General features: G+C 49.0%; 1 protein-coding gene across 1 annotated transcript in view; it reads right to left on the bottom strand.

Moving 5' to 3' along the window:
- Nucleotides 1-1,136: 1,136 nt before the first annotated feature.
- poc1a (POC1 centriolar protein A) overlaps nucleotides 1,137-15,136 on the bottom strand; it is a gene marked incomplete at both ends in the record, with an annotated part of 83,686 nt that continues 69,686 nt past the window's right edge. Inside the window, one exon of the mRNA XM_056239427.1 lies at nucleotides 1,137-1,214. Coding sequence (XP_056095402.1) covers nucleotides 1,137-1,214 — 78 coding nt within the window. The remainder of the gene's footprint in view (nucleotides 1,215-15,136) is intronic.

The following is a 15,136-nucleotide window of genomic DNA, read 5'->3' as shown; positions in this document are numbered from 1 at the left end:
GCGCTCCCAGACGGGATCGGGATAAACACGCTCCCAGACGGGATCGGGATAAACGCTCCCAGACGGGATAGGGATAAACGCGCTCCCAGACGGGATCAGGATAAACACGCTCCCAGACTGGATAGGGATAAACGCTCCCAGACGGGATCGGGATAAACGCGCTCCCAGACGGGATTGGGATAAACGCGCTCCCAGACGGGATCGGGATAAACGCGCTCCCAGACAGGATCGGGATAAACGCTCCCAGAGGGGATCGGGACAAACGCTCCCAGACGGGATAGGGATAAACGCGCTCCCAGACGGGATCGGGATAAACGCGCTCCCAGACAGGATCGGGATAAACGCTCCCAGAGGGGATCGGGATAAACGCGCTCCCAGACGGGATCGGGATAAACGCGCTCCCAGACGGGATCGGGATAAACGCGCTCCCAGACGGGATCGGGATAAACGCGCTCCCAGACAGGATCGGGATAAACGCTTAAAGGCTCCCAGACAGGATCGGGATAAACGCTTAAACGCTCCCAGAGGGGATCGGGATAAACGCGCTCCCAGACGGGATCGGGATAAATGCTCCCAGACGGAGAGAAGCGTCTCGACATGCAGGAGAACAGCACCAGGGCAGAAGAAGGCTCTCCTGCGATGGAAACTGCTGCTTCTGGATAAGAGCTTATCTATTATAAAGTCTTTTCCTCTCCACTATCATACAGATATACACAGAATCAGGAGAAAAGCGGACCGGATCGTTCCCGGTATAGTTGTGGTGTGGGCTCTGATATTCTTTTATATTTAGAAAGATTTTTAGAACCATATCTGAATCGTTATCGTTCTTGGTGTGAATGGGCCTTTAGTCATGGAAAAAAGGTTGTCGCTGAAAACATTTTCTCATAGTTTTCCTTAACTAAACTAACACTAATGTGCGCAAGGAATTTTAGAGTCCGACTGAGATAACAGATTGAGTCAGATTGAGAGGGATTATGCAGAGAGTATTGGTGTTACCTGTGTGAGCATCAGAGGGATTAAGAAGAGAGTATTGGTGTTACCTGTGTGAGCACATCCAGCTGTGAGATGATGTGCTGCAGGGTGCTGGTCAGCGCAGCGGGAACACGGTCCACCTCCGTCTGCGAGTCCACAATTGCTCCAGGCGAGTCCACACCGGCTCTGCTGGCACTCCTGTGTGAGGATCGGCCAGCGGACACACCAGCGGCTTCTGACTCCTGCAGGAGAGATGCTAAACTGTTACTGACATCCATCTGAACGTGCTTCACATGATCCGTCACTGTGTGCCCTTCCTTCTGATATACAAAATTTGCTGTGATTGGTCAGCTGGCCTAGTGTGCTGTGATTGGTCAGCTGGCCCAGTGTGCTGTGATTGGTCAGCTGGCCCAATGTAGTGTGATTGGTCAGCTGGCCCAGTGTGCTGTGATTGGTCAGCTGGCCCAGTGTAGTGTGATTGGTCAGCTGGCCCAGTGTGCTGTGATTGGTCAGCTGGCCCAGTGTGCTGTGATTGGTCAGCTGGCACAGTGCGCTGTGATTGGTCAGCTGGCCCAGTGTGCTGTGATTGGTCAGCTGGCCCAGTGTGCTGATTGGTCAGCTGGCCCAGCGTGCTGTGATTGGTCAGCTGGCCCAGTGTAGTGTGATTGGTCAGCTGGCCCAGTGCGCTGTGATTGGTCAGCTGGCCCAGTGCAGTGTGATTGGTCAGCTGGCCCAGTGTGCTGTGATTGGTCAGCTGGCCCAGTGTAGTGTGATTGGTCAGCTGGCCCAGTGTGCTGTGATTGGTCAGCTGGCCCAGTGTGCTGATTGGTCAGCTGGCCCAGTGTGCTGTGATTGGTCAGCTGGCCCAGTGTAGTGTGATTGGTCAGCTGGCCCAGTGCGCTGTGATTGGTCAGCTGGCCCAGTGCAGTGTGATTGGTCAGATGGCCCAGTGCGCTGTGATTGGTCAGCTGGCCCAGTGTGCTGTGATTGGTCAGCTGGCCCAGTGTGCTGTGATTGGTCAGCTGGCCCAGTGTAGTGTGATTGGTCAGCTGGCCCAGTGTGCTGTGATTGGTCAGCTGGCCCAGTGTGCTGTGATTGGTCAGCTGGCCCAGTGTAGTGTGATTGGTCAGCTGGCCCAGTGTGCTGTGATTGGTCAGCTGGCCCAGTGTGCTGTGATTGGTCAGCTGGCCCAGTGTGCTGATTGGTCAGCTGGCCCAGTGTGCTGTGATTGGTCAGCTGGCCCAGTGTGCTGATTGGTCAGCTGGCCCAGTGTGCTGTGATTGGTCAGCTGGCCCAGTGTGCTGTGATTGGTCAGCTGGCCCAGTGAAGTGTGATTGGTCAGCTGGCCCAGTGCGCTGTGATTGGTCAGCTGGCCCAGTGTGCTGTGATTGGTCAGCTGGCCCAGTGCGCTGTGATTGGTCAGCTGGCCCAGTGCGCTGTGATTGGTCAGCTGGCCCAGTGCGCTGTGATTGGTCAGCTGGCCCAGTGTAGTGTGATTGGTCAGCTGGCCCAATGCGCTGTGATTGGTCAGCTGGCCCAGTGCGCTGTGATTGGTCAGCTGGCCCAGTGCGCTGTGATTGGTCAGCTGGCCCAGTGCGCTATGATTGGTCAGCTGGCCCAGTGTAGTGTGATTGGTCAGCTGGCCCAATGCGCTGTGATTGGTCAGCTGGCCCAGTGCGCTGTGATTGGTCAGCTGGCCCAGTGCGCTGTGATTGGTCAGCTGGCTCAGTGTGCTGTGATTGGTCAGCTGGCCCAGTGTAGTGTGATTGGTCAGCTGGGCCAGTTCGCTGTGATTGGTCAGCTGGCCCAGTGCGCTGTGATTGGTCAGCTGGCCCAGTGTAGTGTGATTGGTCAGCTGGCCCAATGCGCTGTGATTGGTCAGCTGGCCCAGTGCGCTGTGATTGGTCAGCTGGCTCAGTGTGCTGTGATTGGTCAGCTGGCCCAGTGTAGTGTGATTGGTCAGCTGGGCCAGTGCGCTGTGATTGGTCAGTTGGCCCAGTGTGTTGTATATCCGGAAGCTCTACACAGATGTAAACACTAACGATGGTGTCAATTTCAAACCATTTCAAACCGAGCCCAATTGACCGTTCGCAAAAGCCACGCCACCTAGTTATTGTTACTACGCCCGTCGAACAAATGGTCAAACACGACCAGCGCGACAGATTGCCATGACGGGAAGAGGTATACCCGTGCGTGTCAGTGACCCTTTTTTGGAGCAATACTTCCGCGATATCCTCCAGATCGAGGCACAAGGGGTTACAGTATGCAGTGGAGGGATATATTCAAAATATAAAAATACGCAATGAAGGAGACACAACTACTATCGAGGCGAATGCTTACCAGGTCTCAAGCGAAATCTGAGAAACCCCATGACCTGTACCTCAAATGCAACCAGCACAGCCTTGAAGAAGATTTTATAAGCTGGTTCAGTGGCTAATGTTTGGAGTTAAAAATATATAACTCGCGCTGCATATTTAGTAATTTTGCCTCAGATACAGGATTATTCGCTTTAACAAGCAGGTTGTTCATTACCACGGCAACCGCTTGCGTGTCATGCTGAATGCGATTTTCGTGTTCAAAATATAACTATACATAAGAGACGGAAATATGCAGATAACCATACATCATTTAAGGTTATTTCTATTCGTTACGATATTGATATATGAACTGATGTTGTCAAATAAGCTTCATGCTCTTTCCCCGTTGCGAGCGTGCACTCCTCTAATCTGTAGTCTGCTGCACTGCTAGTTGACTGCTGCTCATTTCCCCCCGAGAATATCATGTTAACAACAACCCTTTAGAAAACGTAATTCCTTTGTGGATCCTCTTGATCTGCTTTCTCCATGTTTCTTTGACTAATCTCAGTGTCTCAGTCTCACGCACGCTGCACGCGAGTTAACCATGTTCGACACATGTAACTGGGAGTGGGGCCGTCCACACTGTTTTTATCCATTGTAGGCACCGCTCACTTTGTGTTTTCGGCTTTGGAAACGGAAAGAACACAACTCCTCCAGACAATCTCTCGGGGTACCTAGTGTCCGACTAACAAACGCCGTGGGCGCACCGCTTCACCATCTTGCTTGGAGTCAATGCTTGACGGACCTGCTCACATAGTAACGGTTGCTATGTTGTGTGATTGGACAATGGCCGTTTTGTGGGAGGGGCTTGCGAACGGTCAATTAAGACCCTGAAAATGTCAACGAACAAGAGGCTCGTGCTGAACGGTGCTGAACGTTTCACTGGTATGTTTTTTTTCATCCACCATTTAATCATATTTGTCGTAAAACTATGTTAATACAAACAGTAATCACAAAATCCTGGATAATTCCTAAGGGGCGGTGAACAGTCTTACAAAAGCTCCAGTAAACACTAGATCAATACTGTAATGTTAGCACTAGCAGGCTACTGGAGGCAAAGCTTTGCCCTTCATTTACATCACAGCGATCATAGCAACTACATAAAGCTTATAACTGGCACTGTTAATACACAACGAGACATACTTTTGTGCGTATAGCCTGCACTGTACTCTATTCTGGAAGCTGTTCTCAGTAAAATGTGCAGCGCACAGACGAACGCTGAGATTATAATGTTCAGGAACAGTGAAATCATAATTAAGGGCTCTTTAAATGACCCGTTATGCCATCCTCCTTATTGTTACTTAGTGACTTTTGCGTTCTTCGGCTACGGCAGTAAGCGATTTACTTCTGGTCGCCTTTGCTGTTCTATCAGCAGCTGTTGCAAGTCCTAATTAAAAACATTGATGCGGTCACATGTGTTTCTGGTGATAGTTTGAGAAATCATGTGATAGTTTAATGAGAGTGCTGAATGTAAAGGCCAGCTGTGTAATTCACTCATGTTGCCCGGATACAGTGTTATGGACACAAATGAGACTAACAGCATATCTGACTGATCGCCACTGGAAGACAAGAGACACGGAAAAGCCATCTACATCACAACTGCTCCATCAATAAAACATATTACACCAATAAAGACTGATATTAAACCCATGATCAAAGATACTTATAAACACTTTTACCACCTGGAGCAGTATGTGTCAGGAGTACATTACACTCCTGTTTGCTTCCCAGAGTTTGTCCTTGTATGTAAGGCTGATGGGTTGAAGGTCCATGATAGTAATCCACATGAAACTGAAACCACAGACAGACGACTGAAGTCTGTGTGTGTCCAAGCGTATAACTGCTGTAGTTGTTGTTCGGTGCGATTACTATCGAGAGGAGAACAAGAGAACAGATCCTGTGAAAGGACTTCATGAATGAATCTGCCTGATACTGATGAGGAGGATTGAACAAGGAAGACCAAGAGTGAATAAGAGAAGTTCTCAGATCAACAATCAACTGCCAAAGCATGAAGTTCAGAGATCAGAAGCTTCAGGGAGACTCATCTGTTCAGAGCAGAGCATATGGAAACTCTTCTTGAACGTGTAAAGTTTTCAATTAGAACCATGTCAAAAAGATCATCATGTACAGACACATTTGGTCCAAGGGTTCGGCATCATGTCTGAGTTCTTCTGAAAGAGGCAAAAGGGAAATATAAACAGCCATTCGACTCGTTCGGAGAACAAAGACGGCATAAAGCGGCTCCTGGACACATCTGGCAAACAGGTGCCATTCGAGAGCCTCTTCCTGGGCCAAGATAGGTAAATATTTGCCTGTGTGACCCTGGTGATTCCAGGTCTGTTCAACACAGGCTGATGTGATGGTGGAAGAAAGCCGTCCGCTGAACACCAGCAGGTCTGAGAATGGTGAAATACGGAGTCCTCTAAGATCCAAGTTCTTTAGATCGAATATTATCACATGGAATCAATGTTGATGTCAATGAAATACTGCAGCAGAGCGATGACATCTCAGATCATTATCTAGTCTCGTGCAAACTTCATTTAGCCAAGGCTGCAATGCCGACTCTGTGTTACAAATATGTTAGACCTATCACTTCTGCCACTAAAGATTGCTTTATTAATAATCTTCCTGATCAGTTTCATCATCTCAGCATCCCGGATAGCTTAGAAGAACTTGACTCTCTTTTCCAGCACTTTAGACACAGTTGCTCCGTTGCGCTTAAAGAAGATTAAAGAAAATAGTCCTTAAGAGAGCAGCCAGAAAAATGGAGCGCAACTGGAAGAAAAAAAAACTAGACTTTTTTTCTTATTTTTTGGAAAGAGAGCACGATTGCGTACAGAAAGGCCTTAAAAACTACTAGATCTGCTTATTTTTTCAAACCTCCTAGAAGAAAACTAAAAAAAACCCGAGGTATTTATTTGAAACAGTGGCTAAATTAATGAGAAATAAAGCTTCAAGCCCAGACGTTTCCAAGCAGCACAACAGTAATGACTTTATGAACTTCTTTACTTACAAGATTGATAATATTAGGGAGAAAATTATAACTTTGCAACCGTCCACTACAGTACAGAAAACCCAGACAACTTCCGGCAAATTTAGATTTGCTCTGAAAGTTAGTCTGGCAAAGAGCTCATTCAACCCCATTTCCAATCCGTCGAAATCGCGACACCAATCAGAAACGTTGGGGCGGGCTTTACACGATGACGACAGCGCTGGGATTTTGAAGCAGATTTTGTAGCCTACATTACAAAGATGGATGCCGCCGTCGAACATCACTCGTTCCAATCAGCTATTGCGTCTGTTTTAAGCCATTAGAATGTTTCCTTTTTGTTAAAAAGCGAGCAAAGAACAACACTCGGAGATGTGTCTCCGCCGCTCTGCATACGTCATCTCCTTCATCGCTCTGATTGGGTTTAGGTCTATCCGCCACGGCCTTTGGTGACGCCCCTCTGGAAATGATTTGTCTATGACGCTTTGCCAGACCATAACTCAGTTACAACTGAGAATGGTCTGGTTTTAACCAGGCTAGCATTGTAGTCTCCCAGAGGAAAAATTAGATTAATTCAGTGTTATAGAAGAGGAAGAATTGTCTAAACTTGTTAAATCATCTAATCAACAACATGTATGTTAGACCCTATACCGACTAAGCTACTGAAAGAGATGCTTCCAGAGGTCATAGATCCTCTTCTCAATATCATTAATTCCTGACTTGATCCTACAGAATTAGTCGATTACAGGCCGATCTCGAATCTGCCTTTTCTGTCAAAGATACTAGAAAAGGCAGTATCCTCACCACTGTGTTCCTTTCTAGAAAGAAATGATATCTGCGAGGATTTCAGGATTCAGACCGTACCATAGCACTGAGACTGCTCTCATCAAAGTCACACATGATTTGCTCTTATCATCCGATCGTGGTTGTATTTCTCTATTAGTGTTACTTGATCTTAGTGCTGCATTTGATACTATTGACCACAACATTCTTTTAAATAGACTCGAAAATTATGTTGGCATTAGTGGAGTTGCATTAGCATGGTTTAAATCATACTTAACTGACCGTTATCAGTTTGTAGCAGTAAATGAAGAGATGTCTTATCGATCACAAGTTCAGTATGGCGTACCACAAGGCTCAGTACTAGGACCGTTGCTGTTCACTCTGTACATGCTACACACACACACACACTCTCTCTATCACACACACACACACACACACAGAGACACACACACACAGTACATGCTACCATTAGGAGATATCATTACGAAGCATGGCATTAGTTTTCACTGTTATGCTGATGATACTCAGCTGTATATTTCTTCACGTCCTGATGAAACTTTACCAATTCACAAAATTAACGGAATGCATAGCTGATATAAAACTGGACGACTAGTAATTTCCTACTACTTAATTCTGAAAAAACAGAGATTCTAATTATTGGACAAAAAACTTCCTCACGTAATAACCTAGAATACTGTCTAACACTTGATGGCTGCTCTGTTAAGTCTTCGTCGTCGGTTAAAAACCTGTGTGTGGGTGTGTGTGTGTGTGTGTGTGTGTGTGTGTGTGTGTGTGTGTGTGTGTGTGTGCTCTTTGATAGCAATCTTTCATTTGAAAGTCACGTGTCTAGCATCTGTAAAACCGCATTCTTCCATCTTAAAAATATATCTAAATTACGCCATATGCTCTCATTGACGAATGCGGAGCAATTAGTTCATGCGTTCATGACCTCAAGGCTAGATTACTGTAATGCTCTACTGGGTGGTTGCCCTGCACGCTTAATAAACAAACTACAGCTGGTCCAAAACGCAGCCGCTCGAGTTCTTACCAGAACCAGGAAGTATGACCATATTAGCCCGGTTCTGTCAACACTGCATTGGCTCCCTATTAAAGATCGTATAAATGTTAAAATATTGCTGATTACTTACAAAGCACTAAATGGTTTAGCTCCCAGTGCTTGAGCGAGCTCTTAACGCATTATAGTCCTTCACGTCTATTGCGATCTCTAAACTCCGGCCAGTTGATAATACCTAGAATATCAAAATCGACTGCTGGCGGTAGATCCTTTTCCTATTTAGCACCAAAACTCTGGAACAGTCTCCCTAACATTGTCCGGGAATCAGACACACTCTGTCAGTTCAAAGCTAGACTAAAAACACATCTCTTTGACCTAGCATACACATAACACACTATAGACTTCTATAATTCAATGTTAGGCTGCATAGATTAGGTCAGCCGGAACCGGGAAGACTTCCCATAATTCCACATGTACTCGTTACATCATAAGAAGGATGGCGTCTACGCTAATATTAGTGTATCTATTTATCCCGAGGTTTACCGCAGTCCGCCGGATCCAGGCCGTATCCAGATCTGATGCAGGACCTGCGCCTGGACACACACACACACTCCAGATCTGATGCAGGACCTGCGCCTGGACACACACACACTCCAGATCTGATGCAGGACCTGCGCCTGGACACACACACACACTCCAGATCTGATGCAGGACCTGCGCCTGGACACACACACACACTCCAGATCTGATGCAGGACCTGCGCCTGGACACACACACACACACTCCAGATCTGATGCAGGACCTGCGCCTGGACACACACACACACTCCAGATCTGATGCAGGACCTGCGCCTGGACACACACACACACTCCAGATCTGATGCAGGACCTGCGCCTGGACACACACACACACTCCAGATCTGATGCAGGACCTGCGCCTGGACACACACACACACTCCAGATCTGATGCAGGACCTGCGCCTGGACACACACACACACTCCAGATCTGATGCAGGACCTGCGCCTGGACACACACACTCCAGATCTGATGCAGGACCTGCGCCTTGACACACACACACACTCCAGATCTGATGCAGGACCTGCGCCTGGACACACACACACACACTCCAGATCTGATGCAGGACCTGCGCCTGGACACACACACACACTCCAGATCTGATGCAGGACCTGCGCCTGGACACACACACACACACTCCAGATCTGATGCAGGACCTGCGCCTGGACACACACACACACTCCAGATCTGATGCAGGACCTGCGCCTGGACACACACACACACTCCAGATCTGATGCAGGACCTGCGCCTGGACACACACACACACTCCAGATCTGATGCAGGACCTGCGCCTGGACACACACACTCCAGATCTGATGCAGGACCTGCGCCTGGACACACACACACACTCCAGATCTGATGCAGGACCTGCGCCTGGACACACACACACACTCCAGATCTGATGCAGGACCTGCGCCTGGACACACACACTCCAGATCTGATGCAGGACCTGCGCCTTGACACACACACACACTCCAGATCTGATGCAGGACCTGCGCCTGGACACACACACACACTCCAGATCTGATGCAGGACCTGCGCCTGGACACACACACACACTCCAGATCTGATGCAGGACCTGCGCCTGGACACACACACACACTCCAGATCTGATGCAGGACCTGCGCCTGGACACACACACACACTCCAGATCTAATGCAGGACCTGCGCCTGGACACACACACACACTCCAGATCTGATGCAGGACCTGCGCCTGGACACACACACTCCAGATCTGATGCAGGACCTGCGCCTGGACACACACACACACTCCAGATCTGATGCAGGACCTGCGCCTGGACACACACACACACTCCAGATCTGATGCAGGACCTGCGCCTGGACACACACACACACACTCCAGATCTGATGCAGGACCTGCGCCTGGACACACACACACACTCCAGATCTGATGCAGGACCTGCGCCTGGACACACACACACACACTCCAGATCTGATGCAGGACCTGCGCCTGGACACACACACACACTCCAGATCTGATGCAGGACCTGCGCCTGGACACACACACTCCAGATCTGATGCAGGACCTGCGCCTGGACACACACACACACTCCAGATCTGATGCAGGACCTGCGCCTGGACACACACACACACTCCAGATCTGATGCAGGACCTGCGCCTGGACACACACACACACTCCAGATCTGATGCAGGACCTGCGCCTGGACACACACACACACTCCAGATCTGATGCAGGACCTGCGCCTGGACACACACACACACTCCAGATCTGATGCAGGACCTGCGCCTGGACACACACACACACTCCAGATCTGATGCAGGACCTGGGCCTGGACACACACACACACTCCAGATCTGATGCAGGACCTGCGCCTGGACACACACACTCCAGATCTGATGCAGGACCTGCGCCTGGACACACACACACACTCCAGATCTGATGCAGGACCTGCGCCTGGACACACACACACACTCCAGATCTGATGCAGGACCTGCGCCTGGACACACACACTCCAGATCTGATGCAGGACCTGCGCCTTGACACACACACACACTCCAGATCTGATGCAGGACCTGCGCCTGGACACACACACACACTCCAGATCTGATGCAGGACCTGCGCCTGGACACACACACACACACTCCAGATCTGATGCAGGACCTGCGCCTGGACACACACACACACTCCAGATCTGATGCAGGACCTGCGCCTGGACACACACACACACTCCAGATCTGATGCAGGACCTGCGCCTGGACACACACACACACTCCAGATCTGATGCAGGACCTGCGCCTGGACACACACACACACTCCAGATCTGATGCAGGACCTGCGCCTTGACACACACACACACTCCAGATCTGATGCAGGACCTGCGCCTGGACACACACACACACTCCAGATCTGATGCAGGACCTGCGCCTGGACACACACACACACTCCAGATTTGATGCAGGACCTGCGCCTTGACACACACACACACTCCAGATCTGATGCAGGACCTGCGCCTGGACACACACACACACACTCCAGATCTGATGCAGGACCTGCGCCTGGACACACACACACACTCCAGATCTGATGCAGGACCTGCGCCTGGACACACACACACACTCCAGATCTGATGCAGGACCTGCGCCTGGACACACACACACACTCCAGATCTGATGCAGGACCTGCGCCTGGACACACACACACACTCCAGATCTGATGCAGGACCTGCGCCTGGACACACACACACACTCCAGATCTGATGCAGGACCTGCGCCTGGACACACACACACACTCCAGATCTGATGCAGGACCTGCGCCTGGACACACACACACACTCCAGATCTGATGCAGGACCTGCGCCTGGACACACACACACACTCCAGATCTGATGCAGGACCTGCGCCTGGACACACACACTCCAGATCTGATGCAGGACCTGCGCCTTGACACACACACACACTCCAGATCTGATGCAGGACCTGCGCCTGGACACACACACACACTCCAGATCTGATGCAGGACCTGCGCCTGGACACACACACACACTCCAGATCTGATGCAGGAACTGCGCCTGGACACACACACACACTCCAGATCTGATGCAGGACCTGCGCCTGGACACACACACACACTCCAGATCTGATGCAGGACCTGCGCCTGGACACAAACACACACTCCAGATCTGATGCAGGACCTGCGCCTGGACACACACACACACTCCAGATCTGATGCAGGACCTGCGCCTGGACACACACACACACTCCAGATCTGATGCAGGACCTGCGCCTGGACACACACACACACTCCAGATCTGATGCAGGACCTGCGCCTGGACACACACACACACACTCCAGATCTGATGCAGGACCTGCGCCTGGACACACACACACACTCCAGATCTGATGCAGGACCTGCGCCTGGACACACACACACACTCCAGATCTGATGCAGGACCTGCGCCTGGACACACACACACACTCCAGATCTGATGCAGGACCTGCGCCTGGACACACACACACACTCCAGATCTGATGCAGGACCTGCGCCTGGACACACACACACACTCCAGATCTGATGCAGGACCTGCGCCTGGACACACACACACACTCCAGATCTGATGCAGGACCTGCGCCTGGACACACACACACACTCCAGATCTGATGCAGGACCTGCGCCTGGACACACACACACACTCCAGATCTGATGCAGGACCTGCGCCTGGACACACACACACACTCCAGATCTGATGCAGGACCTGCGCCTGGACACACACACACACTCCAGATCTGATGCAGGACCTGCGCCTGGACACACACACACACTCCAGATCTGATGCAGGACCTGCGCCTGGACACACACACACACTCCAGATCTGATGCAGGACCTGCGCCTGGACACACACACACACTCCAGATCTGATGCAGGACCTGCGCCTGGACACACACACACACACTCCAGATCTGATGCAGGACCTGCGCCTGGACACACACACACACACTCCAGATCTGATGCAGGACCTGCGCCTGGACACACACACACACTCCAGATCTGATGCAGGACCTGCGCCTGGACGCGACGACACCGCAGTCCTGAAGTGTCACTAGTCTGTCCCTGTGAAGGCCTCCTTCCCTTTACCTCTGTACAGATAAAACGTTGTCAAAATATTTCTGATTGACATGGATACGTGGAAGCGACAAAAAAATCTGTATTATGAATTTTTAAGGCTAGACAAGTAATTTGTTGAGGTCAATTTGTAAAGAAAGACACACGCACATATATATTCAAACGCGCATCCCTATAGACTAAACACGTAATATGCACGTGCACGCAGTCAGTGTTCTCACAGGTTCGCGTTTTTGAAGCTTATGCGGAGATGATCACGTTTTCAAAAGTTTTCACCTCTTGCACTTTGGAACCCGTTTCAAGGTTTGCGTTCTCGAGCTCCAGACGCTGTTGCTGTGCGAGTGAGCGGCGGAGCGCGTTAAGGGTGTTCTGTGTGTCGTGTTAGCGGCCCCTAAGTTAACATCTAATGATCAAAACTAACTTTACAATAACATTCTAGAGCTGCTGTAAAGCCAGTACTTTAATTTCCTATTATCACTGTAAAGCTACTTTGAAACAATCTATATTGTTAAAAGCGCTATATAAATGAAGGTGACTTGACTGAAACCAGTCCTCCCTTCTCTAAACTAGTCCTCTAAACCACCGTACACTTACTGCAGTCACAGATGCCACCATTACTGCGCTCAAGCACACTAAACAGAGAATAACATCCCACAAACTTAAATAACTCGTCCTGCCGGCCACAGTTTCATTATGAACCAAAAATATGTTTACACTTCTCATAATAACATAAAGGTCTCTAACGTTGTGTAAAGTGACGTTGCTTTGGCAAACATGTCAATCAAACTAAAATCTAAATCACAAAATGGCTTAGTGCCTTTACCAAATCGCAAAAGTTTGTGAGTTAATTAAATAAGTCAAATAAATAAATAAGTGTTCCAGAGCAAAGCTCTGTTCTCATATAAGCGATCAGCTCATGATCCGGTGTTAGTGTCTCAGTTCACAGTGAACTTCATTCGACGTGAGTTTAATATGCATTTGGGAATGTAACGGTTTTCACATTCGCATAATATCCAGCATTTTGTGAGAGTGGCTGTCAATGTTTTTTATCATCAATCAGCTGGAAAAAATCATTCAACGATATCGTTACTCTGTGTTGTTATTGTAATAGTTGTGGTGTGGATTCTGCTATTCTTTTATATTTAGAACAAGTATTCTGAACTAGAGTTCTCAACGGGTCGGGTCGGCCCAAAAAACCCGACGGGAACCGCGGGTTTGGTTCGAAAATATAAGCAAATGACTCGGGTCGGGTCGGACCTCGGGCTTAATCTTTTCCGCTCGGTGAAAAAAAACCCATCGCTGCTGTTCACCGTAAAGAAAGTCTGGCTGCTGCCGTCCCACTGAAGAGAGGAGAGCACACCTCAGTCCATCCACTGTGCACACACTACTGTTCCTCCATGATGCCTTATAAGCATACAATTATGTTTGTAGGCCTATTTTGTTTCAAAACTGTTAAAAGACGTGAATATTAAATATATATATATATATATAAATTAACTAAATGAATAACTTTTACAACAGAAATGAAGCACCACTGAACTGACTTAAGCTGAACTGTGACGCTATTCTCTTCTGGAAACAAACTTTGTTGCATTATTTTCCCGTTATCTCTGTAAAGCTGCTTTGAAACACTCTGTATTATAAAAAGAGCTCTTGACTTTCCAGAAGAGACCCTTTCACATCTGCGAGGTTTTCAGAAGTGGTCATGTTGTGTTAATAACGGTGTCATCGGTCTGTGGTCCGTTATTCAGGAGTCCTCTAGTATGGCCGGACGTAAGGGTGTAAATATGAGGCTCGGTGTGATTGACAGCTGTCACATTCCCTCAGACGTTAAGAAGCGGGAACTCCTCCATCAGCACCAGCCCGTCTCTGCTGACTCAGATCCTCAGGGATATTCATGACAATGGCAAGCGTGGGATCCTCTCATTCTTCCCCTTGATTCGTTGACGTGGAACGGGAAAAGGTGCGTTAGTCATCCGTTAGCACTGAATAACTTGAGCTGGGATTTTTCCTGGTTCTCCACTGATGGTGCGACACGAGGAGATTTCTGCAGTGCCAGGTCAAATATTTACTCTCAGTGAAGTTTAGCCTTATATAAACCGTGTTCGGCTGCTCCGGCACTGAAGGCTATATTTAATCCGGCTGAACCGCTCAAACACTCGATCCTCAAGGAACAATGGGCAACGTCTGGTCAGGCAGCACAGCACCTGAAACACACACTCTTTACATGCTTTCTGTTCTTATAAATCAATTACATGTCCATTATTCATCAGTGTGACAAAACCAGGTCATCCATAATAGTGTATGGTGAGAATGTACCACTTTCAAATGATTTCCATGAA

Source organism: Rhinichthys klamathensis, unplaced genomic scaffold (assembly GCF_029890125.1).
Source record: "Rhinichthys klamathensis goyatoka isolate OS25496 unplaced genomic scaffold, OSU_Roscu_1.1 h1tg000562l_1, whole genome shotgun sequence".
NCBI lineage: Eukaryota > Metazoa > Chordata > Actinopteri > Cypriniformes > Leuciscidae > Rhinichthys > Rhinichthys klamathensis.
Note: the sequence above shows the minus strand (reverse complement) of the source record. Positions and strands in the feature narration are given on the sequence as shown.